Genomic DNA, 27,297 nt, shown 5'->3' with positions numbered 1-27,297 from the left:
TTTTTCAGACCATATCTATCACTTTTATGATTTTCTTATATTTAAAATAATTTGACAATGGATATATCGACTTATACTTCTTCTACTTTACTCAAAATTCCATCACACTTACTAAGTACGTTTTAAACAATATTATTTATCATTTTAAGTTTTTCTTGATGAAAAATTTTAAAGGTATTTTCTTGTTTTATATATTTCTAATTTTTCAATGTCTATTTAACATATGTTGACTTTTTCTAAACTTTGTTCATAGTCAAGTCATATCAATAGTTATGATTTCCTTTGTTCATATATGACTTTATTTTCCCCTAATTTGTAGATATTTCTATTTATTTTTCTATGACTTTTTTTCTGGTCAAACATCTAACTAATTACTAGATGCATTTTTGTTGCTTTCCATTTTGTATGATATTTTGTAAACTTATATATTTGCATACAAAATCTTATGTATTTATAACATTCAAGAGTGCAATATACATTTAAATCTATTTTTATTTTAAAATTTTCATTTTTGTTACACCATCAAAATGGCTAAGACCACGATTCTTGCTATCTTTATGATTGTTCTCGTTCTAGGTTTGTTTATATTTAACATTTCACATATTTCTCTTATTTATTTGATTAATTTTCGTTCGTTAATTTGTTTTGCTAAAATTGTTCATTAATTTTTCATTTTATAACAGAAAATTTAACATAACATTAACTATGTATTATTAGGGATGGCAATGAAGGAAACACAAGGACAAGAAAACTGCCATGAATATTATACAGAAACAGGCATTTGCGAACACAATCAGTGTGCCTCTCAGTGTACTTCAAAGAGGAATGGAACAGGGAGGTGTATAGTAGGAACCAAAATCTGCATCTGCAATTATAATTGCAAATTTTGATTTTATATAAGTGGTCGGCAAACTATCTATCAAATACAAATAATAAATTAATGGATTGAAAAAGCATATTTGCAAATTTTTTTTATATTTTATGCAAATTTGAATTCTGATTTCAATTATTTGACATGATATCATAAACTATAAACTACTAACTTTTTGCATTAAAATGCATCAATCACTATAGTACTAGGATAACACCCGCACCTTGCACGGGATTAAGTTATTATTTTATTATATTTTGGAGAATAAAACAATAGTTTGGCTTCATTTGGATTACGGGTGTTCAATGCGGATATCGGATTAGTTTCGGTTCGGTTCGTTTTTTTTCGGTATTTGGTTAGTAAAATATAATTACTATTCTAAATCCATATTTACTTTGACTTTAGTCTTTCACATACTATTGAAAGATTTCAACTGGACGACTAAATTGATCATCCAATCTTGTTGCTTTAAATCATTAGTGTTTATATATATATATATATATATTATTTAGTTTGAATATTTATTAAATAAAAATTCATATGTGTTATATTTTATGATCATTTGTAACTTATTATAACAAAAAAATAATCTATTGATCACAAAATTTTCAGAGTGGGAATATTCAAATTTCTATAATATAAAATTCAAAAAAAAAGAACTAAGATACCAAAATATAACATATAAGAAAAAATATAAATGTTTTTATTATATATTTAATGTGATTTTTTAATATCTTTCAATAATATAAAATTAAAAAAAAGAACTAAGATACCAAAATTGTTATCAAATATTTATTATTCATAATAATTAATTTTCATATATACGTTAATCATATTAGGTAATTTCGTAGCTTTTAATTAAGGAAAGTGCAAAACAAATTTTGGTAGATTATTTATCAATTCGATAGTTAGTTTAATAAAAAATATAATGTAAGTCAAGATGGACCAACCTATTTTTCTAAGAATAGTATATTTTATATAGTCATTTATTAAATGAGAATTTATAATCATATAGTTCTATGATCATTCATATCATTTTATAACTGAATATTTAAATCATCGATAACAAAATTTTCAATGTGAAATATTTAATAAGTTTATAATTTATAAATGTTTTTGAAAATTCATTGAAAGTTTTAATATTAAAATATTTATGTAATCTTATGGTATATAGTATAATCTATATATATATATATGTTTTATTATTAAATGATATTTTTTACTCATATGGTTTTAAAATAATATGTATTTTCTTATAATATTAAATAAAAGTTCATATTAATACAATTTTATGATCATTTGTAACTTATTATGACAAAAAAATAATCTATTGATCACAAAATTTTCAGAGTGGGGATCTTCAAATTTCTAATAATTTATAGACGTTTTGAAAAATTCAAAATATAACATATAAGAAAAATTATAAATGTTTTTATTATATATTTAATGTGATTTTTTAATATATTTTAATAATATAAAATTAAAAAAAAGAACTAAGATACAAAAATTGTTATCAAATATTTATTATTCATTATAATTAATTTTCACATATACGTTAATCATATTAGGTAATTTCGTAGTTTTTATTTAAGGAAAGTGCAAAACATTTTTTGGTACGTTATTTATCAATTCGATAGTTAGTTTAATTCAAAGTGTAATATAAGTTAAGATGAACCAACCTATTTTTCTAGGAATAGTATATTTTGTATATTTATTTATTAAATAAGAATTTATAATCATACGGTTCTATGATCGTTCATATCATTTTATAACAAAATATTTAAATCATCGATAACAAAATTTTCAATCTGAAATCTTTAATAAGTTTATAATTTATAAATGTTCTTGAAAATTCATTGAAAGTTTTAATATTAAAATATTTATGTAATCTTATGGTATATAGTGTTTAATATATATATATATATATATATATATATATTTATTTTATTATTAAATGATATTTTTTACTCATATGGTTTTAAAATCATGTGTATCTTCTTATAATAAAAATGTTAAACCATTGATCATTAATTTTTAACATAATAATTTTTATAGTTTTAGTCATTTATTGTCGTCTTTAAAAATTCAAAATATAACATATACGAAAAAATCTAAATTTTATTTTTATAGCTAATTTGATTGTTTAATTTATTTTAATAATATAAAATTAAACAAAAAAATGATGGAGGAGATATACATTGTTATCAAATATTTATTATTAAAATCATTAATTGTCATATATATATTAGTCATTTATGGTAATTCCGTAGGTTTTATTTAAGGAAAGAAAATATCATATCATATCATTATATCATATAGTTTGACCAACTTATGTATCTAACAACATATAAAAATCGAATGTGAACCTACTTATTTTTCAATTGAATGTAATTGACTACCTAATTGAGTGCCACCTATGCATTGGGGCCTCTTTTAATTAATACAAAATTGAGGTTACATCTTTTCAAATGTTCCTCAATTAATATATAAGGGATTAGCAACGAAATGCAATGTAGAGATGAAATAAAAAATAAATAAAACTTTATAATTTTGGTTAGAGAAAATAACAGTTCCTAAAAGAGCATGGCAAGGCGATTCTTGACAAAATTTCCATTCTACTTTTAAATTGTTTGTTATTATCCATTTTTAATATATACATTATCCATTCATTTATTTTATATTAAATATAAAATGTTTGTACAAGTAAATACAACAATGATATACAAGATCAACCATAATCACACGTAAAACACATATATAACAACTTTTATAGCAAATGATGAAAATGTAAATTAATACGATATTTTCAGACCAAAAGACACAAAATCAAATATAACCACACGTGATGCATAAATACATATTTTAATTAAAGCGATCTCATATCCATATGGCTATGGCCGCACATATTTAAGGTTGTGAGGTTTTGGATTTGCGTCGCTTAACTTTTCAGAATACACCTACTGCACTAAACTATCCCTATGGAGTTGTATACAAAAATACATACAACTATTTTAAAATAAACTTGACTTCCGCACCTGCGCATGTGTTTTTTTTTTAAATTAATATTTATTGTATAAGTGATAATATATATTTTAAAATTTATATGGTTAAGTAATTGTTTACTATGACATTTCAAAACATAATAATTTTATATTTTGCATTATGATATCATCCATATTTTTAGAATGTGATCTGTATATCTATACAAATGTATTTTTTTGGAACCGTGCAACAACACAAGTATTTATTTTCACTTTTTATAACTAAATTACTGCTTTCAGAATTTTCTGATATATATTTATAATTTACTCCTATTATATAATGGTTTTAAAATGAAATTTTAAAATATAAAATGTTATTACAATAAATAATTATATTTTGTTTTTCTACCATCAATTATATCATCTACATTTCTGTACATATTTATTTTATCGTACTTATAAATAATTATATTTTTATTTATATTAAAATACACTACCAATAATATATTAACAGATTAATTTGTATTTTATTTATATGCTGTAAAATCGATTATTTTGTGGTTTTTTATTTTTATTTATTAAATAATTAGAAATATAACTACAGATGTTTTAAACAACATTATGCTATAAATTTTCTAAATGAATAAACTAATTCCCAATATTATTGAAATTATGAAAATGATATTACAGAAATTACGGATATTCTCTGATTTTATTCACATATTTTTGTATCTGTTTATTAGATTAGGTACAAAAAATTTATAATCGAAATCTGAAATTGAAAATATTTATTTATATTGTTGTTTATGAAAGAATGTAAAAAAAGAAGATATTAAGGTGTAAGCTTAATTAAATTATATAGTATTATTTATTGGTAAGCTAAATTATAGGAAGTAGTTTGGACTAAAAAAAGAATGAATTCGATTTTTAAATTATTGATCATTTTAATCATAATTTAAAAAGTATATACGACTTGTTTGGTATATTAATGCTCAAATTATTCTAGGAAGTTTTTTTTTTTAAAAAGACAAGCATTAATCAAAGATAGGTTTATTTAATTTTAGTGACATTGAATTGTAAATATTGTACAAGTTTAAGGTTAGTCTTGTTTTGTATCTTTTAATAAATTAGATTTATATACTTTACTATACCATTGGATGAAACTATTATTTTCTTCTTCATAGTTAATCCCATGTTATTCTAGTGAACTATATTCTTGTCTCTCATTTTAAAAAAGTAAAATCATTTATTTAACATTTTTACCAAAACGTATATATATATCCCTTTCTTTAAAGCTCCTTTCTTAACATTTACACCAAAAAAAAAAACTGTGAGAGTAGAACTTGATACTGTATCCGTAGAGTGATGCTCAGACTGAAATTCAGAAACTGCCGTCTTACTTCGACACCTTCTCGTAATTACATTCACAGCAATGCTGTTCGATCAAACCTTCACTCGACGAATCTGAAACTGGGAGATTTATCCAAATCTGGCCGAGTCGAGGAAGCCCGCCAACTGTTCGATAAAATGCCTGAGAAAGATGAGTATACTTGGAACACAATGATCGTCGCTTACTCCTCTTCAGGGAGACTCTCCGACGCGAAAGAGCTTTTCCGTAGAAACCCAGTGAAGAACACAATCTCCTGGAACGCTCTAATCTCTGGGCATTGCAAGAACAGAAGCAAAGACGAAGCTTTAAGTTTGTTTTGGGAAATGCAGCTTCAAGGAAGAAGCTTTAACGAGTACACTTTAGGTAGCGTTCTCAAGATGTGTGCTTCACTTGGTTTGCTTCAGAGAGGTGAACAGATTCATGGGTGTACAGTGAAAACAGCGTTTGATTCTGATGTTGGTGTGGTTAATGGTTTAATCGATATGTATGGACAATGCAGACGCGTCTCTGAAGCTGAGTATATCTTTAAGACAATGCCAGGTGAGAGGAGGAATAACGTTACATGGACTTCAATGCTCACTGGCTACTCTAGAAACGGGTTTGCTTACAAGGCGATTGAGTGTTTTAGGGATATGAGGAGAGAAGGAACCCAACCGAATCAGTTTACCTTTCCCAGCGTTTTACCGGCTTGTGGTGCGGTTTGTGCTCGTAGGGTTGGTGTTCAGGTGCATGGATGCATAGTTAAGAGTGGTTTCAAGACCAACATCTTTGTTCAGAGCGCTGTGATTGCAATGTACGCTAAATGCAGAGACTTGGAAACCGCGAGAGCCTTGTTGCAGGATATGGAAGTTGACGATGTGGTTTCTTGGAACTCGTTGGTTGTTGAGTGCGTTAGAGAAGGTTTTAAAGAAGAAGCTCTGTCTCTGTTTAGAAGAATGCATGAGAGAGATATGAAGATAGATGAGTTCACACTCCCTTCTGTTTTGAACTGTTTCGCTTCCTCTAGAACAGAGATGATGAAGATAGCTTCCTCTGTGCATTGTCTGATTGTGAAAACTGGATATGGAAGTTATAAGCTTGTGAGCAACGCTCTTGTGGACATGTATGCTAAAAGAGGAACCATGGATTCAGCGCTGAAAGTGTTTGAAAGGATGATTGAGAAAGATGTGGTATCTTGGACGGCTCTTATCACAGGCAACGGTTCTTATGAAGAAGCGTTGAAGCTGTTCTGTAAGATGAGAGCTGAAGGAGGCATATCTCCTGATCAGATGGTTACAGCGAGTGTACTAAGCGCATCCGCGGAGTTAACTCTTCTGGAGTTTGGGCAACAAGTACACTGTAACCACATTAAATCTGGCTTCCCTGCCTCTTTGTCAGTAGATAACTCTCTTGTGTCAATGTACACAAAGTGCGGAAGCTTAGAAGACGCCGAAGCAGTTTTCAGCTCCATGGAAACCAAGGATTTGATCACATGGACTGCTCTGATCGTTGGTTACGCAAAAAACGGCAAAGCCAAGGACTCTCTGGAAGCATACAAGTTGATGATAGACAATGGTGTAAGACCGGACTACATTACCTTTATTGGGTTACTATTCGCTTGCAGTCATGCAGGTCTCACAGAAGAAGCTCAACGCTACTTTGAATCCATGAGAACAGTTTACAGAATCACACCAGGACCTGAACACTACGCGTGTCTGATCGATCTCTACGGCAGGTCCGGCGATTTCGCCAAAGCAGAGGAGTTGCTGAATCAAATGGAGGTTGAACCAGATGCAACCGTGTGGAAAGCGATCTTAGCTGCAAGTAGGAAGCATGGGAAGATAGAAACTGGCGAAAGAGCGGCGAAGACTCTCATGGAGTTAGAACCAAACAACGCAGTTCCTTATGTTCTGTTATCAAACATGTACTCTGCAGCGGGGAGACAAGAGGAAGCTGCTAATCTTCGTAGGTTGATGAAATCTCGTAACATTAGCAAAGAGCCTGGTTGCAGTTGGGTTGAAGGGAGAGGGAGAGTTCATAGCTTCATGTCTGAAGATAGAAGACATCAGAGAATGGTTGAGATTTATTCAAAGGTTGATGAGATGATGCTTTTGATCAGAGAAGCTGGTTATGAACCGGATGTGAGTTTTGCACTCCATGACTTGGATAAGGAAGGGAAGGAGCTTGGTTTGGCTTACCATAGTGAGAAACTAGCTGTAGCGTTTGGTTTGCTTGCTGTGCCGGATGGAGCTCCGATTCGGATCATCAAGAACCTACGTGTCTGTGGGGATTGCCACAGTGCTATGAAGTATATATCGAGAGTTTATTCAAGGCATATCATCTTGAGAGATTCGAATTGTTTTCATCACTTTAGAGATGGAAGCTGTTCTTGTGGAGACTATTGGTGAAAAAAAGTTGGAAAATTCTGCATTTCTGTATACAACAATGGAAGCTACAAAGTTGCAAACTTAATAAATTATTACACTTTTTAACTACTGGTCCAAGTGGTTGCAGAGGTCAGTGAACAAGAACATGTGTAGAGAAGAAGAAGTAGTCATTTCCTTGCATGCTCAGGGATTAAGCGATGACGCAGTTCAACAGATGCACCAGCCAATTCTACAAGGAAAGTAAATTGCATTTCTCAGAGGAAAGTTGAGAGAGATAAGGTGGTAACTGTAAAAGAAAGAAAGAATAGTGTTGTTGTTGTCAAAACCTTGAGCTGTGAAATCAAACAATGGAGGAAGTGCTCTTCCATTAGGCAAAGATGCGTTGGGGTCTCTTAGAGCATCGAAGAACGGGTGTGCACATGCTTCAAGCTGAAACAAAAGCAGCCATTTTAATGATCTCATGCTAGAAAATATGTCAGAAATCAAATGGGATTGTACTCTCTTACAGCTGAGCATCTCAGGTTTGGTGAGTACTGGAGAAGTCTAGAGCCAAGATCCAATGCTTCAGGAGGTACCTGTCTCCTAAAAATCTTGTGCCATGGCTGAGGTTTTATCTGAGGGAACTTGAAATCATTGTAACGAGGATTCATGTTTTTGATCTCTTCTCTTGCTGGTGTCCCCAAAATCTAATTTACACAGAAAATTGCAGGACACAACTCTTAGAATCTCTAACAGGAAAAGAACATAAAAACACAATCTGTATGCCTGTATGCTTTTTACCTTAATGATCTCCACCAATTGATCAACACTAGTCTCTCCAGGGAACAGAGGCTGTATACATTACAAGGAATACACAGATTCAAAGAAAATGTCTAAAACTTAAGAGTTTGAACTCAGAACAAAGAACATTTCTTACGTGTCCTAGGAAAAGTTCAGCCATAACACAGCCTACAGACCACATATCGATAGCGGTTGTGTACTCTGTTGCTCCAAATATGAGTTCTGGCGCTCTGTAATACCTTGAGCATATGTAAGATATATTTGGTTCTCCAGGAATCTGAAACCAAGAACACATCACTCACTGATCACTATTAATGTTTTCTATAAATCTAAAGAATCTCAAAACACATTTGGAGCTTATGAAACCTACCAGCATTTTCGCGCTTCCAAAGTCACATATCTTCACCTCATGTGTAACATTATTCACCTGCCAAATGCATCTTCATTAGAAAAATATCTATTATTGCATTCAAGAACTAGTTTTGAAATGCTCACCAATAGATTTTGTGGTTTAATGTCACGGTGACACACTCCAACAGCTCGATGTAGATAGTTCACTGCGCGGCAAATCTGATTTTTTTCAAACAAGCGTTTGTGAGAACCTCAAAAATGAGAATAAATAGATTCACAAATAGTTAGATAACAAGTTGTTTTTTACCTGATATGTGTAGAGCTGAATATAGATCAAGGGCATTTGCTGATTCATCTTGGTGTAAGATCTTGATGCACGGTATATAGTTTCTGGTACATACTCAAGAACAAGGTTAAGATAAAGCTCGTCTTTCTCAGTGGTTGAGAAGAAAGAATGCTTAAGCTCAACGACATTAGGATGGTCGAGCATTCTCATGATCTGAAGCTCTCTGTTTTTGTATCTCTTGTCTTGCAAGACTTTCTTGATTGCTACTTTTTCTTCTGTCTCTAAACACTTAGCCTATAATCATAATTAAAACCACAATGAACATGAACTATAGTCTTAAACAACAAGTAATCTCTTGAGAGAGTTTTTTTTGTTTTTACCTGAAAGACAACACCGAATGAGCCAGTGCCAATGACATGCTCAGCTTTGTACGAGATCGTCTGAATAAGAAATAAATAAAACAAAATCAGATTTCATGAAACAAGTCTACTTTTGTGATAAATAGTGTATTTTAATATTTCGGGGCAACATAAAAACTTCCCGAGAGGTCATCTATCCTAACACTATTCTTGTTTCAACATGTTTACTTGCGGATTTCCAATGTGATCCGGTGTATTAGTGCTGATGTGATTACACTCATTCATGAAACAATTTTATTGGTGCATTAATTAGTGCCGGTATGATTCCACTTGAAACAATTTTAGAAATGTTACATGCAAAAGTTTCAAATCACCTTGTCTCTCTGATCATTCAGACCCTTCTTTGTGGTGGTAATAATCCGACCAGACTCTGTCCCATTTCCCTTGATGATTCCACCGTCCGAATCCTATCAAATTCAAACAAAAAATTAGAACATCATTCTTCATCATTAGCACCAAATTAAACTGCAGAGATCACAAGATGTTATAAACCTTGTCATCACCACCGTTTTCCATTTCTTTAGGTAATGAATGAGAATTCTCTGTCGTGGAGACAGATTCTTCTCGTGTCTTATCATCTCCTAAACCATTAGAACCTCTCTCGTACGTAGCCGCTTCCGTAGACTCTACATCTTCACGAGTTTTGTTAGGCTTCTTCGATCTTGGCGTCTCGTCTTCTCCAACCTAAAGAAACAAGGAAAAAAACTTTAAACAAACCCCAAGATCACGAAACTACTTTAAAAATAAACATTCTTACGTTATCAGACGTGACGAAACTACGTCCAGAAGCCATACTCGTCAATCTACGCATCACATTCATCGTTTTTGAGCAGAACTTTCACAGAAGAAACAAAAACTTTACACGAAGGTGATGAATCTTTGAGATTTCACGAGAAGAGAAGAGAAAGAAAGAGATGCCGACTTCTCTCTCTCTCCTTCTTCCTTCTCTCCTCTGCCAAGAAAATGTAACAAAAGAAAAAAAGAAAAAGAAAAGTAGTTAGACATTGTTTATAAACATTTATTTATGGAAATGTTTAGTTGTGTCTACGGAGGAGCGGATATAGCTAATATAAGAAACTAGGTGGCTAAGATCCGCCATGGTCAAAACTATGGAAGACCAATCATTCTCGCTTCCTTAATTTCTGTGAAGATTTTTAAAATATTGTTAAGAGATCGTATGACGATCCTGACCGTTTATTTAGTAAATCTGACGGTGGTGTTCAAAGCGCGCGGAATGACTCATTTTCTTTCGGCCGTTTGCGTAAATTTATTTAGCCGAAAAAAAAAAGATGATTACATCTACGGCTAGTCCAAAAATAAGTTATTTTCTTAAGTAACTATCTATTTTTCGTAATCAATCTCTCTCTAGAATTTCTCCAACCTCTTTCTAGAAAACTCCAACTTAAGAATTTACATCCCGGTGGCCGGTGGCCTTCTGCCGCCGGTCGCCATACTCTTTAAATTTTGTTTTTTGACTGTATATATTTCTTCCGTGTAATCGGACTTCGGTTTCGTCAGGCGAATTGATTTTCTTCCGGTTGCGGATTCTACTTTTCGCAAGGCGACTTTTGATGTGTTTAGAGTCAAGCGAACAGAGCAGTTTTATCAATCCAATCATTTCTCTGTTTTGTTCTTGAACCTTATAATAAAAACCCGATCTCAAGATCGGTTTCAAAACTAAGCTTTATCTCTTCAAAGTTTTATCCCGGTTGTTTTTGTTGGATCTTCGTCTTATTTGCTGGTTATCCTCAACCTTTATTCTCTGAAGATATCAATCTTTGCTGTATGTATCTCTAGCAAAGTATTCTAAAGAGAAAAAGCTTTGAGTTTTGCTTGATGACTTCACGGTTTGAAGTCGGCCTAAGAAGAGTCAGAGCTTGCTAGTTTGCAAGTGTTTTGGCGATGGCGGTCTTTAAGTCGATTGAAGTTACTGGGAGAGTCTCACATCCGGCAAAGAGATTGGAGATACTCGGAAGCAGAGGCGCGCAGAGAGTGAAGCACAATACGAGTTCGGGAAGTGGCTAGATCGTTGAGAAGAGGCACCAATATTGGGTATAGATCGATGTAAAAGAAATCAAGACGGAGAATCACTGCAGCGGTGAACCAGCGACGGAGCGGTGGCGGAGATTGCAGTTTCTGCACGAAGTCCGCGTGGATACCACGTGTCTCTGGAAACCCTAATATCAAACACGTGTCTTGTTAATGTGTCGGATATACTCATAAATGGGCTTAATTGTAAACTCTGTTTAATGTTGTTATTGGGCCTCAGAATTTTAAAGCCCGACTCATGTAAACATGCCTTTGGGATGAAACTTGGTTGACAAAAAAAAAAAGTTATTTTCTTAAGTATTTTCGGCAACATGCTCAATTATAAATTTTGTTTTAATTTACTCTCCTCCGGCCAATTTTTTTTGGCCAGTTTTCCTGACCTTATCACATCTTTAATAAGCTTTGGTTTATGTCTTCCATTCGTAAGACGCGATCTTGCCAAATCATGTATTTAAGTATAGTCGGTTCTATCAATACAATTATGTCAACACAACTTTCGTGGAGAGGTAATTTTTTAACACTGGTTGAGCGAATTGACAGCGAATGGATAGTGTTTATATCCCTCCATATATATGAAAATTACCGAACCTCGTCTGTCAACACGATTTTGTCAATAATAAAGACCCTCGAATCCATACGATGTTAGTCTATGGCCTTAATGAAAAGCCTATTAATCTAGGAAACGTAATTCACAATTCGATAGCAATTTTTGCGAATAGTAATCCAATTTTGAAATATATGTCAACAATTTTGCAAGACAATAATATTTACGTCTTTAACCTTTTACATGTGACAATTGGATCTAGCACTATCAAACAATCTCCTATAAACCAATTCATTTTATTAGGCGCACTTGGATTTGAACTATTGTGTACTGAATGGGCGTATATATGACTGAGTGCAATTGTATATTCATGCATTCACAGGTTAACCCTTGGGCATGAAAGATCAGCTTCAGACAAAAAATTATATGAAAGTTTCAAGGGTATAAGAAAACAAAGCAATAACGAGAGCGCCGAGATGATTAGACATACATCTAACCAACAACAAGACCAAATCAATCTTCCATAAACATCTTTACGATCTTGAAATAGGCCAGTACCTCTCCAGATTAGCCAAACAGATGTCGTCCCTCTCAAGGCTTTCTACCTTTGGCATGATACTCATGTTTAAGAAGGTTGGCTCTCAACATCATTGACCTCACATCTCTATCAAATTCGTTACCCATCTGAAGCACCTTTTGGAACGTTGCGCTCCTCTGATCCGCGTGCCTTGCGTAGAGGATTTTGTTGTGCGAGTCAATCCGTGCCTGTCATTGAAAAAAAAAAAGGTTTCAAGGTTTTGAAAATGACAGTAATAAAACAAAGTTCTTTCTCTTTCTGGTTAAAAAGAACGGACCTGTATCTGGTCGTCTGTTATCAGGGCTTCCAATTCCTTCTCTAGACCAGAGACACTGGTCTTGAACGCATCAGCCATCCTGCTCAAATCTACGGACACAAACGGCAGTGTGTATTGGATCAATGCCTTCTTCCTTATCTGATCATACAGCGTGTCAACATGATCATGAAGATGGATGTCCAGCAGCAAATTCGCTCTGAGACTTCCTAGATACTCCAGACAGGATGCATAGCGACTGCCAACAATAAAAGTTAAAGCACAAGACCAAATGAGACTACAGAATAAAAAGGTTTACTGAGATAGATATGAAACTGGACGATAGCATGGTAAGTCCTCATAAGCAATACAGAACAGAAATCAACATAATAACCAACAGCTTCATGAGTTGGTCAGAGTATTCTCTCTATTTATCCTTGGTTCATGTTCAACAACTCGGTTATGTACAAGAGATAGACAAGAGTACAGCAAGAAACATGTTACCTTGAATAAAAATCGTTGATAAGCTCCCTCACTTCAGGCACTAACTCCAAGAAATTCCGGAAGCTGATGTTGTCAATCACTTTTGCCTGTCACATTAGACTACTGAGTTATGAACCACAGGAACACGAAAAAGCTAACAAAGAAAGATTAAAAAAGCTTTAAGGAATAAACGATGCCTTCAATTCTGATCGGTCAAAGCTAGCCAAGGCACAAAGTCCTCCATAGGTCGCAACATCTTGAGGAGCAATGACCTCGTTATACGAACTCCCTAGTTCTGGATTAACATCCAAAAACTACACAATACAATCAAGCTCAACGATTAGATTCAGATACATTGCTTTGTGACTCAATAAACAAAACACTTGAGCAGTAGAATCCTGACAAACCTTACGAGCAGCGAGCTTATACTTCTTCAACTCCAAGTGAGCCAACCCAGAAGCACATCGGAGCTTCGCAGCTACAATAGGGTCAAGCGTTTCTGGATTCTGATCAACCTTGTTAACATAGCTTGAAACATGACTGAACTGTCCCATCTCAATGCTTACAAGAATAGCATTCATACACATGTGAATAATGTGCTTAGCCGTAGTGCAGTAGTCCCGTGTTTTAATATAGTTCTTGAAAGCCTCATTAAGCAAACCACAAGCGTAGTAGAAGTCACCAAAGTCATTATGACCCATCCTAATGCTTTCCTTGATCAGATTTGTCTACATAATGCAAACAGAAGATGAAATAAATAAGTATCTATACCAATCACAGAACCAAGCAAACCAAGCAGCACATAAACAATACACAATATACCAATCATATAAAAATGAAATCACTATCTGAATCAAGCAACTTAAGCAGCACACAAACAAAACACTACATAACAATCATACGAAGATAAAATCACTATCTTGCAATCAGATGACCAAGCGAACGAATCAGCACATAAACAACACTATATTCAGCATACGAAGATGAGAGCACTATCTATGCAAATTACAGAATCAAGAAACCTAAGCAGCACATAAACAACACACTACACAACAATCATGCGACGATGAAATCATTATCTATGCAATTTACAGAATCAAGAAACCTAAGAAGCACATAAACAACACACTGCATAACATCATATGAGGATGAGATCACTATCTACGCAATTACAGAATCAAGCAAACAAAGCAGCACATAAACAACACACTACATAACAATCATACGAAGATGAAATCACTATCTATGCAAATTGCAGAATCAAGCAACTTAAGCAGCACACAAACAACACACTACATTACATCATATGAAGGTGAGATCACTATCTATCCAAATTATAGAATCAAGCAACCTAAGCAACACACTACACAACTTCATTCTCTCTACACTGATTAGGCCACAAGAGAATCCCTAATTTACCCGATACGAACTGAGCTCGTTCTCCAGCTTCCCTTTCCTCTGCTCAGCGCGACGATCGATCATCTCGCACCACGCCGAATCCATCCCGTACTTATCCCCAAGCCTCCCGTTGATCTTACTGACCACATCTCTGAACAGCTGCGTGTTCTCCCCCTTTTTGACCTCGTCGTAAGCCATCCTCAGCGCTTCGAGCTGCATCGTCTGGTTTCCACCTCCGCAGTGGTTAGCGATGAAGAGCAGGCGCATGATCTTCGTCCTCCCTTTGTACATCGCCGCGTAAGCTTCGATGTCGAGCGGCTCGCCGGTTATGATAGGTCTCCGATTAGACGTCTCTTCGCCTCCTCCGTTAGTGCACAGCTCCATCATCGGTCCGTTCGATTCGTCGTCGCGCTCCATTGATTCGTCGAGATTTAGGGTTTTTTTGGCTTGCGAGCTTCCTTTGAGCTTTCTCTTCTCGCTTGTGATCTTACGGAGGGCTGATTTGTAATTATGTATTAGTTGGGAAGAAGAATACGTCGGTCCGGTTTAGGCCCAACTCAACATAGTTGTTGGGCGTTTACAGAAACAACTATTCTGATCCAAACAATGCTTTAATTTTTAAGAATACTTGAGATTTTTCCGGGATATTCCCGGTTTTTCAAATGGATTTTGATGTACATTTTTATTTGAGTAATTAAATCTAAAATATTTATTATTTATTTGTTCATTTGCCAAAAACTCAAGTCCGAGAGTATGTTTATCGATTTGACCACTCATTTTTATTTAAGTAATTAAGGGCCTGACTGGTTCAAACGCAGCGGTTGCAGTAGCGGTTGCGGGAGTTTGTGGATGCGAACAGTTGTGGTTTCTACCGGTTTTAAGAGATTTGTACGACTGATATTGCGGTTAAAAATTAGTGCGTTTGCGGGTGACTTATGACTGGTTAACTACCTAATGCGGTAACAGTCAAATAATAAATTAACAATATTTATATTTAATATAATTATAAAAATATCAAAAATCATAAAATTATAATAAATATAAAATTTATATTTAGACAGTTATAATTTTAATTTTTGAAATTTTTTGAAAATTGTTTTTATTATAAAATTTTATAATATTAACTAAAATATAATAGATATATTTTAATATTTTCATAATTTTAATTTTAAATTTTTTATTAAATATTTTTACTTTTGTATATATATTGTTTAAAAAAAAAAATTTTACCCTCCCGGAACCGCCCGCAACCGCAAACGCTAGCTGGAGTCAGCTTTTGAATTTATGAGATTCAGAGCGGTTTGAAGAGGTTTAGAGCGATTAAGTGATTGTTGCAAACTGCCGACAACCGCTACCAACCGCAAAAGCTGCGTTTGCGGGTGGTAGCGGGAAAATCAGTCGCCACCTTAATTTTGATGGGAGCTATTGAAAGGCTACATTTTGTTGTTATTCAATCTAAGATTTGAAATGATGATTTAAATTTTAGTATTATTCATATATAGATTGATTTTTATCGTGAAAAGAATTATAAAAAAGTTGAATGATTTTGATATTACATTTATAAATAAACTTTATCCAAAGATTTTCGGTTGAAAATTCAGAATTATCAACTCACTTTTTTTTACGTCTTTATTTTCTCCTTTCTTTCAAAATTTCTTCTTGTTTTTCTTAAAAACAGACTTCTGTGATTCCCTTATCATGGTGATGCAGATTTTCTAAATTTTATTATTCTCAATCTTCAATCATATTCTCTTAAAAGTGCTATTTTTCCCAACGTTAATTTTCTTGCTGCAACAATAAAGTATGTATTCTATCATATTCAAAATGTATTATTTGATTCCAAAGGATCATCTTCAATGCTAGTTTTATAGTTATAAATTCAAGAGGGCTTTCTATACTACTAGAATCAATAATTCTAATAGTGAATCATTCTAAAATCAATAGTGAATCATTCTAAAATCTAACATATTTGAATTGATAAATCAAATAATAATAATTTTAAATTTTACCTATTTTAAAATTCGTTGGTATAGATTGCGACAGAAAATTACAAATCATTAATGGATCAGTTAAAATATTACACATATGAAATCTGTTGGAGTTGAGTTTAATATCTAAACCCAATAACACCACCCTAATAATTTATTTTTTCGTAATAGGTAGCCTGAGTATGTCATGCCCTGGTCCGAACTCCAACTCCAGTAAAATGTAAAGCAAGGTGAAGGCGCAGCCACGGATGTAAAGTCTTCCAGCATCCTATCTCTCTTGTCATCGGATTCTTCTGAAAAGAAAGTTGCTTCCTTCAACCAAGTAGCGTGTTCTATAAGGTATGTGGCCATCACTACATCTCCTCGCCTCCCTTTGTAACCGTACCACTCGAAAGCTTCAAAAGTGTGCAACAAACACTTGGGAACAGAACGCGGTGGCTTCCAGCAATCCGGGGGTTCTATACTTGTAAGCAAAAGATCATGTTCCTAAGACCCAAACACAGTTTAACACGGTCAAATCATATCGGGAAACTTAGGCTGTAACAAAAAAAAAACATAATTTAATTAAGCAACATAAGCGTACATCATGGAGTTTGAGGAATCTTAGCTTGGGAGAATCTTGGAGCATATGAGTGACAAGATCCCACCAACCGAGAACACATGTATTCAGTGTCAGATAAACGAGATTGTGGAAGATCATGCTGCGAGGAGACAGAACCTATACACAACAGCAACAACAACATATAATAAAAAGTGAAAGAAAACATTCTGTTAATATATATAGTGGTACGTACCTCTAAAAATGATAAACATAGAGAAAGCTTGCGGGCACAAGTAAAAGCTTTCAGAAATTTGTGGTCACGTACCCCACAAGTGATGTCAACATATGCCTTTTCTAACTTAGGCATATACTCAATTCGATGGTAGTCGTTAAAGACATCATCCTTAATGTACAACCCCACGAGAGACCTAGCATCTATCACAAATCCGCTACCCTTTTGACCTCCTGTGTAATTGACCATGTTCAATTTCCGCAGAGAAGGCACCACGATATCCACGTCTATATCCTCTTGGTCCACAACAAGACTGTCAAGATTAGGACAACCGGATAAAAGCCTTGTGAGAGACGAAACCTCCACATTTATAATTTCCAAAGTTTTCAGAGACGGGAGACAAACAGAAAAAGGAATATCATCCAAACTGAAGCAATCACTTAGTTTCAAGGTTTCTAGTGTTTCACATGTATAGATGCTACTCGGCAAACTGAGCATGGTCTCTTCTTCATAAGGAAGGGTATAATTAAGTATAAGCGCATGCACACGGTGACAGACTGCAGTTTCAATCCATCTCCCAACATCTACTGCTTGACACTTGGGACCTAGAGTGAGAGACAAGCTCTCTAGAACCGGTGCCTTGTTTGACATCAAAGACCTGTAAACAAACTGCGTGAAGGTCGCATAGTTTTCACCACTGTAACTGCTATCATCATAATCAAGTTTTGGAACTAAGCTCCAAAGAAGCAGCCATCTTTTCGACAAGCAACATGTGGCCATGACATGTTTCGTCCGGACAAGTGATAGTATTCGGATGAGCAAGTCATCTGACAATTGACTGATCATGTCCATGTTTCACTGCCTAAACTGCAAAATAATAAGAACGGCAGGTGTGCTTACTATTGAGTATTGGAGACGAGAGAATCTTTTTTTTGTCGGCCAACGAGAGAATCTGAAAGAAATCAAACCTAATTTCTTCTTTAAAAACCTCGAGACTTTTTTCGAAGAAATAATTTACAAAAAACAACTTACAAATATCTCTTTAGTTATTACGGAATATTTACATATTCGTATATATCCACTCCGAACTAGTCCATATTTACTCTATTGTGTAACTAGCATATTTCCATATTATGTAACTTCTCTCTTCAAACACTTTCTCATTCTCAACAAAGTTTTTCATTCCAACAGAGACAACATTAATACTTGTACGTCAACAAAGAAGTCACGAGACTTTAGCTGCCTTGATATGTTTCATTTTTACGCTGCGGTACGTTAACGTAAGGTACACTCACCTTCTCTATTCTTTCAGTTATATATATGTGTTGTCTATATTTAAACTTATACTTTTTCTAAGGTCCCTGAAACCATATAGTATATACAATACATGATTTGTACCGTTGACCTTTCCCCCGGTAAGTCAATTAACTCTTTGTCCCGGTATCTATATCTCAGACACTCTTTCCATCGTCATATCTCTTTGGGGCCTAAATTTTCAGTGTGTAAAAATGGGTATATTTCCTGAGTTTGGTGGCTGGATCAGTCAGAACACTCAACAGCCTAAAAAATCTGAAAATGTCAAATCCAAGCCTGTGAGAGAGACAAAAACTCACGATGAGAGAGATGAGATGAAGGAGCAATTAAAACTGTGGAGAGATGCAAATAAGAAGGAACAATATCATGAACCTTCTCCTACGGTGAAGGTAAGATCAAATCAGCTAACAAAATTACAAAACATTTGCCTCGATCTATATATCTATATAATAGAACTATGAAATGATCCATAATTTTCATTTATATTTTCTTATATTTGAAGGTGCATACAGACCATAATATTGATAGCTTTTCCAGTATAGAAATGGAATTTACATTAGGATTGCCACCTCAAGCAGCTTACGACGTTTTAACTAATCAAGACAACAAAACATACTCCAGAGAAATCAATGGCCGCCCACTTCTGGTTTGTTCTTTACTTATCATTGTATAATTCAAATGTGTATATTTAAGAGCTTTTTTAAAAATAATAGAAGAAATTATTTTTTTATGAAGAAAGCCATATCAAGAAAAGTTACATCAGAGAGAGGTATAGGGAATAGGCCGATCCTGGAGGTTGATAAAGAGTTGTCATGGAACTTCCTTTTCTTTTCAGGAACTATCCCAATACGTCTATATGTCCTCGAAAACCCAAAAGAACTTTCGGTAAGAATCAATGTTTTTGTTCAAGTCTTGGAAAATTTAATTAGGGTTTCTCCTGCTTATTGCTGGCAGACATATAACTGGAAAAGGAGAAAAGGAATGGACTACATGGAAACGTTCGAGGTTAACTATAGAGTGGAGCCAATGTATGTTGATGCAGAACGCTTGTGCAAGCACAAGAAGCCGAAGAGTAGAGAAGAATACAGAAAATGTAGTGGAGGAAAAGGATTGATTGCGTCCAAGGTTAAAGTTAACCAGGCTTTTAGGCCTTCTTTTCCTTGGAATCTGCCACTGCTGTCTTCCTACTTTCGCCGGTTCACTGTTGAGACCACTAAGAAAGTGGCGGAAGATTTTCAAACGCGGGCTGGCGATATCCGAGGTTTTTGAAATACACCAAACCCCGTTATCCGACAACGGTTGTAACGTCGTCTTCGTAAAACAACACATCAAATAGTGTTTTAAAAATCGCATTATCTTCAATTCGAATAGCAGAATTTTTAAAGTTAAATCTTGATGTTTTCACCAATAAGTACTACGCAGGGGGAAGGGGCAGGGGCAGGGGCAGGGGTGAAAGTGATGAACAAATCTTCCTAGACATGATATTAATTATGTTACATCGATTATTTGCATCGGTAAAATAAGAAATTTTACAACCCTGAAAAGGCAGAAAACAGATGTAATTATACTACATGGCTTAATATACAGTAGATTTTCAATAAACTACACCATTAGTTCCTTAAAGTTACATATTTTATAGAAAAAATTGTTTCAAAAAGTTTTATTTTTTACTTTTTCAATGCATGTTTTATTAACTAATTGCAAATTTTAAAAAACTTAATTGCACTAATTGATTTTTTATTGGCTTAAAGTTATTGGAAAAAAATAAACACAAAAATATGCAAATTTAATATATTTTATTAAAATGTATGAAAAATATAGAATATGAATCTTTTAGGAACAGAGGAATTAATATTTAATAAATTAATAAATATCATAAATTAATAATTTTGTTAGACTTGAATTAAATTAGTTCAAAATATTATACAAATTGATAAATTAATAAAATAACAATATTTTAAAAGATTTTATGTAACCGCATTGTCATATTAAAATTATAAATTAATAATTTATATATATATATAGTTTACAGGAGAATTTGAAAAAAAAAATAACTTAAAATTTTAATTTATTGCAAAAATACACTAAAACTCTGAGTGTTTCAGTAGATTATAAGAGAATATAGAAAGATGCGAGAGAAAATAACACTTTATTGTTTTCGGGTTTTTTTTTGTGCGACTTATTTTTTTTGTTTCAGAACAAAATCCAAATTAGTTTGTACAAATCCATCAATAAACAAAATATTTAATCATAAAAATTGAATACCAAATCAGTTAAATAGGGGTTAAAAATATTTTGTGCTCAAATATAAAATTAATATTTCAATACAAAAATTTTTAAATATTTTTTTTGAACTTTAATATTCTTTAAATATTGTTTAGTTAAACACACACTGCGCAAGCAGGTATTATTATCGAATAAACTTTGGAATAACAAAAGTGTTTTTAACCCGAAAGTAAGAAAAGAATATGACTAAACAAAGATATTAATAAACAATTAACAGTGTGTAGAAATAAAAAATAACGCCATGGGGAACAACATAAGATTACTAGGAATCATCTAATAGTGATTTGAATTTTATTCATGAAGGTTGCATCTACGAAGATAAGGGTGATCAAACTTGATGTACTTGGTCCAATACGGTCGATACTTGGACATAGCTAACTCCAACCATGGTTTCATGTTCCCGTTATAGTGAACCACAGCTGCGTTCTGAATGTCTTTCTTCGCGATACTCGGGTTATAACCAAGTCCCAACACGTGCCACGACTTGTCTAAAGGATGTGTTAGTCCGTAAAACGTTATTAATCCTGGTGGTAGTGTCCCTAGCTTCCATAGTGTCCTGTTCTCATTCTACACAACAATAGCCACAATGACCAAACCATTAATACAACAATAAACAATCATATGAACGGTGGAAGGGGTTCAGAGTTTAATACCATGTTTTGCCACTTATGGTAGATACCAGTGATGTCTCTCTTCTTCCACTCCTTTAGGTCGAACATGTTCATCCCATAAGCCCATCCACAAGCGTTTGGATTGAAGTTCCTGGCGATGTGAGGATTCGAGAAGTTGAGATACTTGTCGAACCTGTGGAAACTCTCCCCGCAGGTTTCGACTGCACCGTTGACTTTACCGTTCAGGTTGACTTCCCAGAGTGGAGTCAGGTCCTTCTGGACGATGATGTCGTCGTCTAGGAACAGGATCTTGTTCAGCTTGGGATAAACCTCGGGGAGGTAGAATCTCAAGTGATTCAACATGGACAGGTACTTCGGGTTTCTGTACTTGAGATTCGAGGAGCCTGAGCTTGGATGATCTGCTTTGAAGTAGTACTCTTTCATCGCTGCGGATTCGAGCTGACGAAGAACAGGGCAGTAAGATGAATTGAGCCATTTGAACTCATCCACGTTTTCCACGTGTATGGTTGCCTTTCCAGGTGGGTTTAGGAGGAACCACATGTTCATTGCTGCGAAGTTGAGTTTATCCGTCACAAGGTGAAAAACATGCTTCGAAGGATCCTGAGGAAAAGAAATAAGATCAGCAAGCAAATCCATTTTCAATTTCAAGTGATAAGAGATGATTGTTTTACCTTTGCATTCATGATGGTTGAGTTAACAACCACTGAGGCAGCTAACACGTTGTCAGAAAAGAGGGCATAGTGATAAAGATTTGGGTTCTCTCGGTTTTCACGGCGAGGGAACTTTCTTTTCTCCGGAGAAAGAAGATAGTAATCAATGGTCAAGCGCATTGATAGGCAGTGGATAGGATTTGGAATTGTCTTTGCTGCTAACTGAGCCAGAAAGGTACTCTGCTTCTTCAAGCTCCTGACTTGTTCATCGGCTGTTTGAAGCATTGCTCTCAGCTTTCCAGTAACCAACTTGCAGTCATATAACTGCATCTTAGCCTTAGACAAGACTTGACCCATGTCTCTAAGTTTATCATGCGCACTACATGAAAAGTCACGTTACTTTATGAAAAACCACAACCAGTGAAAAGAAGGCAGTTAGTAGAAAGTAATTTACCTCCGAGGAAGATCAGCATCAGTTGTTGCTTCAGCCAAAACACGTTGGCTGTCCTTGATTCGGGCCTGGAGTTCTTGTAACAACTCAGTCTTGTTTTTCAGTTTGGCAATACCACAGTAGACTCTAGCCATGATCACTTGATCCCTCATCAAGCGTATATTTGAATCAGAGTTGTCGTTCTCATTTTCTCTTCTCCAAATACTGTATTTTCCAAGGACTGCAGAATCAACAGACTTTGAGCGCTCGATGGCCGCATTTTCCAGCTTTAGAATCGTGTCAACGTTGCGCTTGACCAGCTCATTTGCTCGCATCTCACGCCTTTTCTCCCTTAGTTGCTAAAATTTTTAAGATAACAAAATACTCAGGCAGGATATTCCCCCAGAAATGTATATGTTGCATCCAGATTTTGAACTTTAAGTAAATAAAATAACAATTACCCTTCTGTAAAACTTTGCAGGTGTCTCAACTTTCTGATGGCTACCACCTGCACCAGCGAAAACATAGAAGAGTCAGATGGAAAAAGTCGAAGTAGATGATAATGCAGCTTAAATAAAAGCCACTACCTTTAGAAGTAATGTCACCTTTAGCATTCAAGGCACTAGATGTTGTTTGATTCTGCATCAAGTAGATCAAAAGTTACAAATTTCGAGCCGAAATAATCGAAAAACCAAAGTAACAAAACTAAACCACACCTGAGAGTTTCTAACGGAGGTGTCTACTCCAGCTTCTCGATATGAAGCAGACAAATTGTTTTTCTTGAAAGAATCAAGGCTAAAAGGACCCAAATCAGCTGTGCTAGCTGTAATAACATCCAGCACCTGAGGAGTGGTTAAAAACTAGTAAGAAACGAGCCAGTCTAAGAAGAATAAACCACACTAAGTATTTAAAACACTTGCCTCTTTAGAGAAAAGAGATCTAAGAGATTTCATAGCTAAACGTTCTCTCCAGTCAAGATCCTGCAAACAACCAACCAATCAAACAACATCATTTTACTTGTGTTAAAACATAGATTCATAATATAAAAAGGAGTTTCCAGCTCACCTGCTTCACTGAATCATTTGAATAATCTGCACCAACGAAAGTAAACCTCTCGTCAGGTAAATGAATCACAAAATCGAATAATACAGAAACAATCAGTGTCACACATCGAGCAAATAATGCATCAACTAAGGTCGCAATAATGCAATACCGTCAGAGGAGTCGATGTACACTCCACGACCAACGAAGAAGACGAGAGGTGCGAAGACACAGAAAAAAACGAGGAGGATAAAGGCAGATCGAGATCCACCACCACCGCCACCTCCTCTGACCCGGTTAACTCCCGATAACCCTCGCTTCAGCGCCATTCCTGCCAAACAAACCCTAAATCAAGCAACGAACCGAGGAGAGTGAGCAGACGATTAGATTCATACTCGGAATCGGAATCTAGAAGAGACGAATGTGTGAAAGAGATTTTGAGAAGAATCCAGCGTCGGGAAGGCCTCACGGTGATATAACTAGAACGCCATTAAACAATTTAACCAATCATAGGCGGAGATCTGACAACGACGAAGAAGAAGATGATGATTGGTATCTAACGTTGAATCACCGACAATTAACCAATCGCTATCAACGCCAGGATCTGTGGCTTTTTTCTCTTTTTGCAGAGAACCGAACCTCACACGCACGCAGGCGTACTCCTCGATCTCTTTTATCAATTTCACAATTTGGATTCTCCTTTCCGGTTTGATCGGTTAAGGTTTAACCGAAATCGTAACATATAAAGATTAATAAATTGATTTAAGCGCGAGAACTGGGCTTTGTATTATAAGGCCCAACAAAAAGTAAAATGAAAGAGAACGAAAACCCTCTAGCTCGTCCCGAAGGTTCTAAAGGTCAGATTGTCGTGTGATTATATATAAGGAGACGATGTGGTAGCCCTAAAAAACTCTATCGCTTATTGTTGTCGCTGCCTGCTATCTCCGCCGTCTCTTGAGATTCTTGCGAAGATGGTTAGTACTCCTTCTTCTTGATCTCTTCCTTCCATTGTGTTAAAGCATGATTCTTAGGTATTAAATCTCGTTTGCGTATGGGGAATATAGCTGATTAGGAGTGTTGTTCTCGTGTTTTTGACTCTTGTAAGCTTAAGTTAGTTTTTGTGTTATGTAATGGAATTTAATTGTTTTGAATATGAAACAGGTTCTTCAAAACGATATCGATCTGCTTAACCCACCAGCTGAGCTCGAGAAGAGGAAGCACAAGCTCAAGCGTCTTGTTCAATCCCCCAACTCATTTTTCATGGTACTTAATTTTAGATTGTTTAATTTGATTTTCTCATTAACTCTAACCTATTAGTGCTTGAGCATTTATATATCTATTTCTTTTGGTTATGTGGTTAATATTTTTAGATTTTCTTTTTAGAATTGTAAAATACAATTGCTTGAATGTTTATCTACTGGTCTCTCTGATTATGTTTCTTGTTGTTGTTGAACATTTATTGTAGGATGTGAAATGCCAAGGCTGCTTCAACATGTAAGCTCTCATCATTTATTTTTTTCTCCTTTGATATTTACTTGGATGATGAAACTATAATGAACTAATGGGGTCTGTCTTTTGGTATTGCAGCACTACTGTGTTCAGTCATTCGCAGACCGTTGTTGTATGCGGAAACTGCCAGACAGTTCTGTGCCAGCCTACAGGAGGAAAGGCAAGGCTCACGGAAGGATGCTCTTTCAGGAAGAAGTGAGATGATTTGAAGCTTTAATCAATCATTAAATCAGTCATGGCCGGTTTCTTTTTGTTTTTGTTTTTTTGTTTGGATGTTGTGGATCTTGCTTATCTGTTTTGAAAAGCAACTCGTTGGAGTTTAGAGGAAGAAACCTTTGTTGATTTTGGATTTTAATGTTATTACCATTTTAAAGGTTCTTTGTTTCGAGATTGTCTCTGGATCACATGGAAACTAAGTAATAGAAAAGAATTTTAACTATGAACGAAATTTATGAATAACCAGTAATACGATCGTAAACTAGTATTCGGAGTAAACTTTCTTGGGCACAAACTCATAGATCACTGATTAATAAGTAAGTAATAGCGCATACGGTTTTAAAATAAATTAAGTGGATTACATTTAAGAGCTATTGGCCATTTAAATCCACCAAAAGTTGGATAATTTGCGGAAATGTAGCATTAGTGAGTCCATTGATTGCATTTAATGTATGTGATTACTCTACGATCCTTGACAAATTAAATTTGCAAAAGATGAATGTTGACAGTGGGATTTGAACCCACGCCCTTTCGGACCAGAACCTTAATCTGGCGCCTTAGACCAACTCGGCCATATCAACTTTGTTATTTCAAAAGTTTCAACTATATATTAGATAATGAGTTATAGAACAAGTATAGCCCAACCTTGCCCAAACTTTCAAGCTTAGCATGTCTTTCTTTTGCCAATTATTTTGTCTAATGAAATCCGATTACTTAAATACAAAATTTACAACTGGGTCTAAAAGTATATATTAGCCCACACTTTCAAGCTTAACATGTCTTTCTTTTGCCAATTTATTTACACGCTCGGTTTCCAATTAATAATATGTTATAATCGGAAACGAAACTGAATCTAAAAATCACTTTTTAAAATTGAAATCTGATTACTTAAACAAATAAATAAATAAATAACATATTATACTACATCAACAGTTAAAGATTTTCACAATTTAAAAAACTAAAAGGAAAAAAACTTCTAAGAAGTTTATTCTAAGAGCATTTTTCAAATGTCATTGGATCTTAAAATCCTTATGATCTGATTTAAGTAAAAAACTACTATTAAAATAGCAAATAATTTATCTAACAAGAAGCAATATAAATTATTATCATCTAACTTTTAGATCGAATCTGATGAACTACAAAACAAAAAACATAAAATAGATAAACAAAAAAGATGTTAAAAAATCATCAACTAGAATAGTATTTAAATAAAAAGTATTATAGTTTAGAACTTGAAACTACGAAAATTGGGCAAAATCACAATTCATAATCAAATTTACCAATAGAAAAAGAGAAAGAGTTTGAGATTTGAAAACTTATGCCATGAAAGTTCGATTTACATATGAATTTGAAGTGGTTAATGCAAAGACCTCATACTATTCTTATCTCTAAAGATGTGGTTTGATGTACATTTTAGTTTTATTCCTCTCTACAAATTTTCTCCATCCTCAATTTGCTGATGAGATTCCATTGTGAAAAGATGTTGAAAAAGATTCAGACAACAGTGAAAATAAGTCCGAAACAACAAAAAACATTTTCATACTTAGTTGATATTATTATAAGAATTTATTAAAGGAAAAACAATTTTATGCATTTTGAGGCTTTTTAAAACTCCAAATCAAGTTTATATTTGTTATATCATTCTCAATTTCTTCATTTTATCTAAGTGGCCACAAAAGTAATGACAAGTGTCACATAGTCTTCAATATA

General features: G+C 34.3%; 7 protein-coding genes and 1 non-coding gene across 11 annotated transcripts; 3 read left to right on the top strand and 5 right to left on the bottom strand.

Moving 5' to 3' along the window:
- The first annotated feature begins 4,298 nt into the window (after window positions 1-4,298).
- Window positions 4,299-7,913, top strand: LOC106412373 (putative pentatricopeptide repeat-containing protein At3g13770, mitochondrial). Its single transcript, XM_013853297.3, has one exon. It carries the CDS (start codon window positions 5,218-5,220, stop codon window positions 7,627-7,629), a length of 2,412 nt encoding a protein of 803 aa, XP_013708751.2. The 5' UTR covers window positions 4,299-5,217; the 3' UTR covers window positions 7,630-7,913.
- On the bottom strand, window positions 7,627-10,689 carry LOC106412374 (shaggy-related protein kinase beta). Its single transcript, XM_022691261.2, has 12 exons — window positions 10,202-10,689; window positions 9,937-10,128; window positions 9,759-9,851; window positions 9,406-9,465; window positions 9,047-9,319; window positions 8,884-8,958; window positions 8,759-8,815; window positions 8,525-8,665; window positions 8,389-8,439; window positions 8,115-8,294; window positions 7,935-8,037; window positions 7,627-7,837 (listed from the first exon to the last, which is right to left on the bottom strand). The coding sequence occupies exons 1-12, from the start codon at window positions 10,262-10,264 to the stop codon at window positions 7,776-7,778; spliced, it is 1,350 nt and encodes a 449-aa protein (XP_022546982.1). The 5' UTR covers window positions 10,265-10,689; the 3' UTR covers window positions 7,627-7,775.
- A 1,671-nt stretch (window positions 10,690-12,360) lies between these two features.
- LOC106416070 (COP9 signalosome complex subunit 1) lies at window positions 12,361-15,241 on the bottom strand. Its single transcript, XM_013856906.3, has 6 exons — window positions 14,770-15,241; window positions 13,758-14,078; window positions 13,548-13,664; window positions 13,372-13,457; window positions 12,892-13,126; window positions 12,361-12,802 (listed from the first exon to the last, which is right to left on the bottom strand). Exons 1-6 carry the CDS (start codon window positions 15,163-15,165, stop codon window positions 12,629-12,631), a joined length of 1,329 nt encoding a protein of 442 aa, XP_013712360.2. The 5' UTR covers window positions 15,166-15,241; the 3' UTR covers window positions 12,361-12,628.
- A 1,124-nt stretch (window positions 15,242-16,365) lies between these two features.
- LOC106414860 (F-box/FBD/LRR-repeat protein At4g26340) lies at window positions 16,366-18,778 on the bottom strand. Its single transcript, XM_013855444.3, has 3 exons — window positions 17,531-18,778; window positions 17,320-17,454; window positions 16,366-17,222 (listed from the first exon to the last, which is right to left on the bottom strand). The coding sequence occupies exons 1-3, from the start codon at window positions 18,359-18,361 to the stop codon at window positions 16,863-16,865; spliced, it is 1,326 nt and encodes a 441-aa protein (XP_013710898.2). The 5' UTR covers window positions 18,362-18,778; the 3' UTR covers window positions 16,366-16,862.
- Window positions 18,779-18,840: 62 nt separating this feature from the next.
- Window positions 18,841-20,213, top strand: LOC106412655. 4 transcript variants are annotated; one of them, XM_048741345.1, is made up of 5 exons: window positions 18,841-18,924; window positions 19,009-19,212; window positions 19,326-19,469; window positions 19,559-19,708; window positions 19,778-20,213. In XM_048741345.1, the coding sequence occupies exons 2-5, from the start codon at window positions 19,018-19,020 to the stop codon at window positions 20,090-20,092; spliced, it is 804 nt and encodes a 267-aa protein (XP_048597302.1). In that variant the 5' UTR covers window positions 18,841-18,924; window positions 19,009-19,017; the 3' UTR covers window positions 20,093-20,213. The 4 variants fall into 4 exon arrangements, with proteins under 4 accessions (XP_048597302.1, XP_022547564.2, XP_048597303.1 ...); XM_022691843.2 differs by having other exon boundaries at window positions 18,858-19,212; window positions 19,659-19,708; XM_048741344.1 differs by having other exon boundaries at window positions 18,864-19,212.
- Window positions 20,214-21,216: 1,003 nt separating this feature from the next.
- Window positions 21,217-24,520, bottom strand: LOC106415411 (polygalacturonate 4-alpha-galacturonosyltransferase). Its single transcript, XM_013856113.3, has 11 exons — window positions 24,258-24,520; window positions 24,035-24,193; window positions 23,887-23,912; window positions 23,742-23,801; window positions 23,538-23,663; window positions 23,409-23,460; window positions 23,283-23,329; window positions 22,846-23,180; window positions 22,413-22,770; window positions 21,763-22,341; window positions 21,217-21,676 (listed from the first exon to the last, which is right to left on the bottom strand). Exons 2-11 carry the CDS (start codon window positions 24,189-24,191, stop codon window positions 21,401-21,403), a joined length of 2,016 nt encoding a protein of 671 aa, XP_013711567.2. The 5' UTR covers window positions 24,192-24,193; window positions 24,258-24,520; the 3' UTR covers window positions 21,217-21,400.
- A 181-nt stretch (window positions 24,521-24,701) lies between these two features.
- LOC106413719 (40S ribosomal protein S27-2) lies at window positions 24,702-25,753 on the top strand. The gene is made up of 4 exons (XM_013854464.3): window positions 24,702-24,836; window positions 25,024-25,125; window positions 25,328-25,356; window positions 25,450-25,753. The coding sequence occupies exons 1-4, from the start codon at window positions 24,834-24,836 to the stop codon at window positions 25,568-25,570; spliced, it is 255 nt and encodes an 84-aa protein (XP_013709918.1). The 5' UTR covers window positions 24,702-24,833; the 3' UTR covers window positions 25,571-25,753.
- A 334-nt stretch (window positions 25,754-26,087) lies between these two features.
- On the bottom strand, window positions 26,088-26,168 carry TRNAL-AAG. The gene has a single exon. It is a non-coding gene; the product is annotated as a tRNA-Leu (tRNA).
- Window positions 26,169-27,297: the final 1,129 nt, after the last annotated feature.

Source organism: Brassica napus, chromosome A9 (genome assembly GCF_020379485.1).
Source record: "Brassica napus cultivar Da-Ae chromosome A9, Da-Ae, whole genome shotgun sequence".
Classification (NCBI taxonomy): Eukaryota; Viridiplantae; Streptophyta; class Magnoliopsida; order Brassicales; family Brassicaceae; genus Brassica; species Brassica napus.
This window is presented reverse-complemented; position numbering and strand designations above follow the sequence as displayed.

What these genes read in the sequence shown, in the direction of transcription:
- LOC106412373 (XM_013853297.3), top strand. Translation starts at nt 5,218, where the DNA reads ATGCTCAGACTGAAATTCAGAAACTGCCGTCTTACTTCGACACCTTCT.
- LOC106412374 (XM_022691261.2), bottom strand. Translation starts at nt 10,264, where the DNA reads ATGAATGTGATGCGTAGATTGACGAGTATGGCTTCTGGACGTAGTTTC. An exon ending in TTCAGCTCTACACATATCAG is followed by an intron (nt 8,959 to 9,046) that starts GTAAAAAACAAC and finishes GAAAAAAATCAG; the next exon opens with ATTTGCCGCGCAGTGAACTA. An exon ending in TTGGAAGCGCGAAAATGCTG is followed by an intron (nt 8,666 to 8,758) that starts GTAGGTTTCATA and finishes TCTTGGTTTCAG; the next exon opens with ATTCCTGGAGAACCAAATAT.
- LOC106416070 (XM_013856906.3), bottom strand. Translation starts at nt 15,165, where the DNA reads ATGGAGCGCGACGACGAATCGAACGGACCGATGATGGAGCTGTGCACT. An exon ending in ACGAGCTCAGTTCGTATCGG is followed by an intron (nt 14,079 to 14,769) that starts GTAAATTAGGGA and finishes TGCATTATGTAG; the next exon opens with ACAAATCTGATCAAGGAAAG. An exon ending in TAACAGACGACCAGATACAG is followed by an intron (nt 12,803 to 12,891) that starts GTCCGTTCTTTT and finishes TTTCAATGACAG; the next exon opens with GCACGGATTGACTCGCACAA.
- LOC106414860 (XM_013855444.3), bottom strand. Translation starts at nt 18,361, where the DNA reads ATGGACATGATCAGTCAATTGTCAGATGACTTGCTCATCCGAATACTA. An exon ending in TATGTTTATCATTTTTAGAG is followed by an intron (nt 17,455 to 17,530) that starts GTACGTACCACT and finishes TGTTGTGTATAG; the next exon opens with GTTCTGTCTCCTCGCAGCAT. An exon ending in GATTCCTCAAACTCCATGAT is followed by an intron (nt 17,223 to 17,319) that starts GTACGCTTATGT and finishes TTTGGGTCTTAG; the next exon opens with GAACATGATCTTTTGCTTAC.
- LOC106412655 (XM_048741345.1), top strand. Translation starts at nt 19,018, where the DNA reads ATGGGTATATTTCCTGAGTTTGGTGGCTGGATCAGTCAGAACACTCAA. An exon ending in AACCTTCTCCTACGGTGAAG is followed by an intron (nt 19,213 to 19,325) that starts GTAAGATCAAAT and finishes TTATATTTGAAG; the next exon opens with GTGCATACAGACCATAATAT. An exon ending in TCAATGGCCGCCCACTTCTG is followed by an intron (nt 19,470 to 19,558) that starts GTTTGTTCTTTA and finishes TTTTTTATGAAG; the next exon opens with AAAGCCATATCAAGAAAAGT.
- LOC106415411 (XM_013856113.3), bottom strand. Translation starts at nt 24,191, where the DNA reads ATGGCGCTGAAGCGAGGGTTATCGGGAGTTAACCGGGTCAGAGGAGGT. An exon ending in CTGCAAAGTTTTACAGAAGG is followed by an intron (nt 23,181 to 23,282) that starts GTAATTGTTATT and finishes TAAAAATTTTAG; the next exon opens with CAACTAAGGGAGAAAAGGCG. An exon ending in CAACCATCATGAATGCAAAG is followed by an intron (nt 22,342 to 22,412) that starts GTAAAACAATCA and finishes TCTTTTCCTCAG; the next exon opens with GATCCTTCGAAGCATGTTTT.
- LOC106413719 (XM_013854464.3), top strand. An exon ending in CCCCCAACTCATTTTTCATG is followed by an intron (nt 25,126 to 25,327) that starts GTACTTAATTTT and finishes CATTTATTGTAG; the next exon opens with GATGTGAAATGCCAAGGCTG. An exon ending in TGCCAAGGCTGCTTCAACAT is followed by an intron (nt 25,357 to 25,449) that starts GTAAGCTCTCAT and finishes TTGGTATTGCAG; the next exon opens with CACTACTGTGTTCAGTCATT.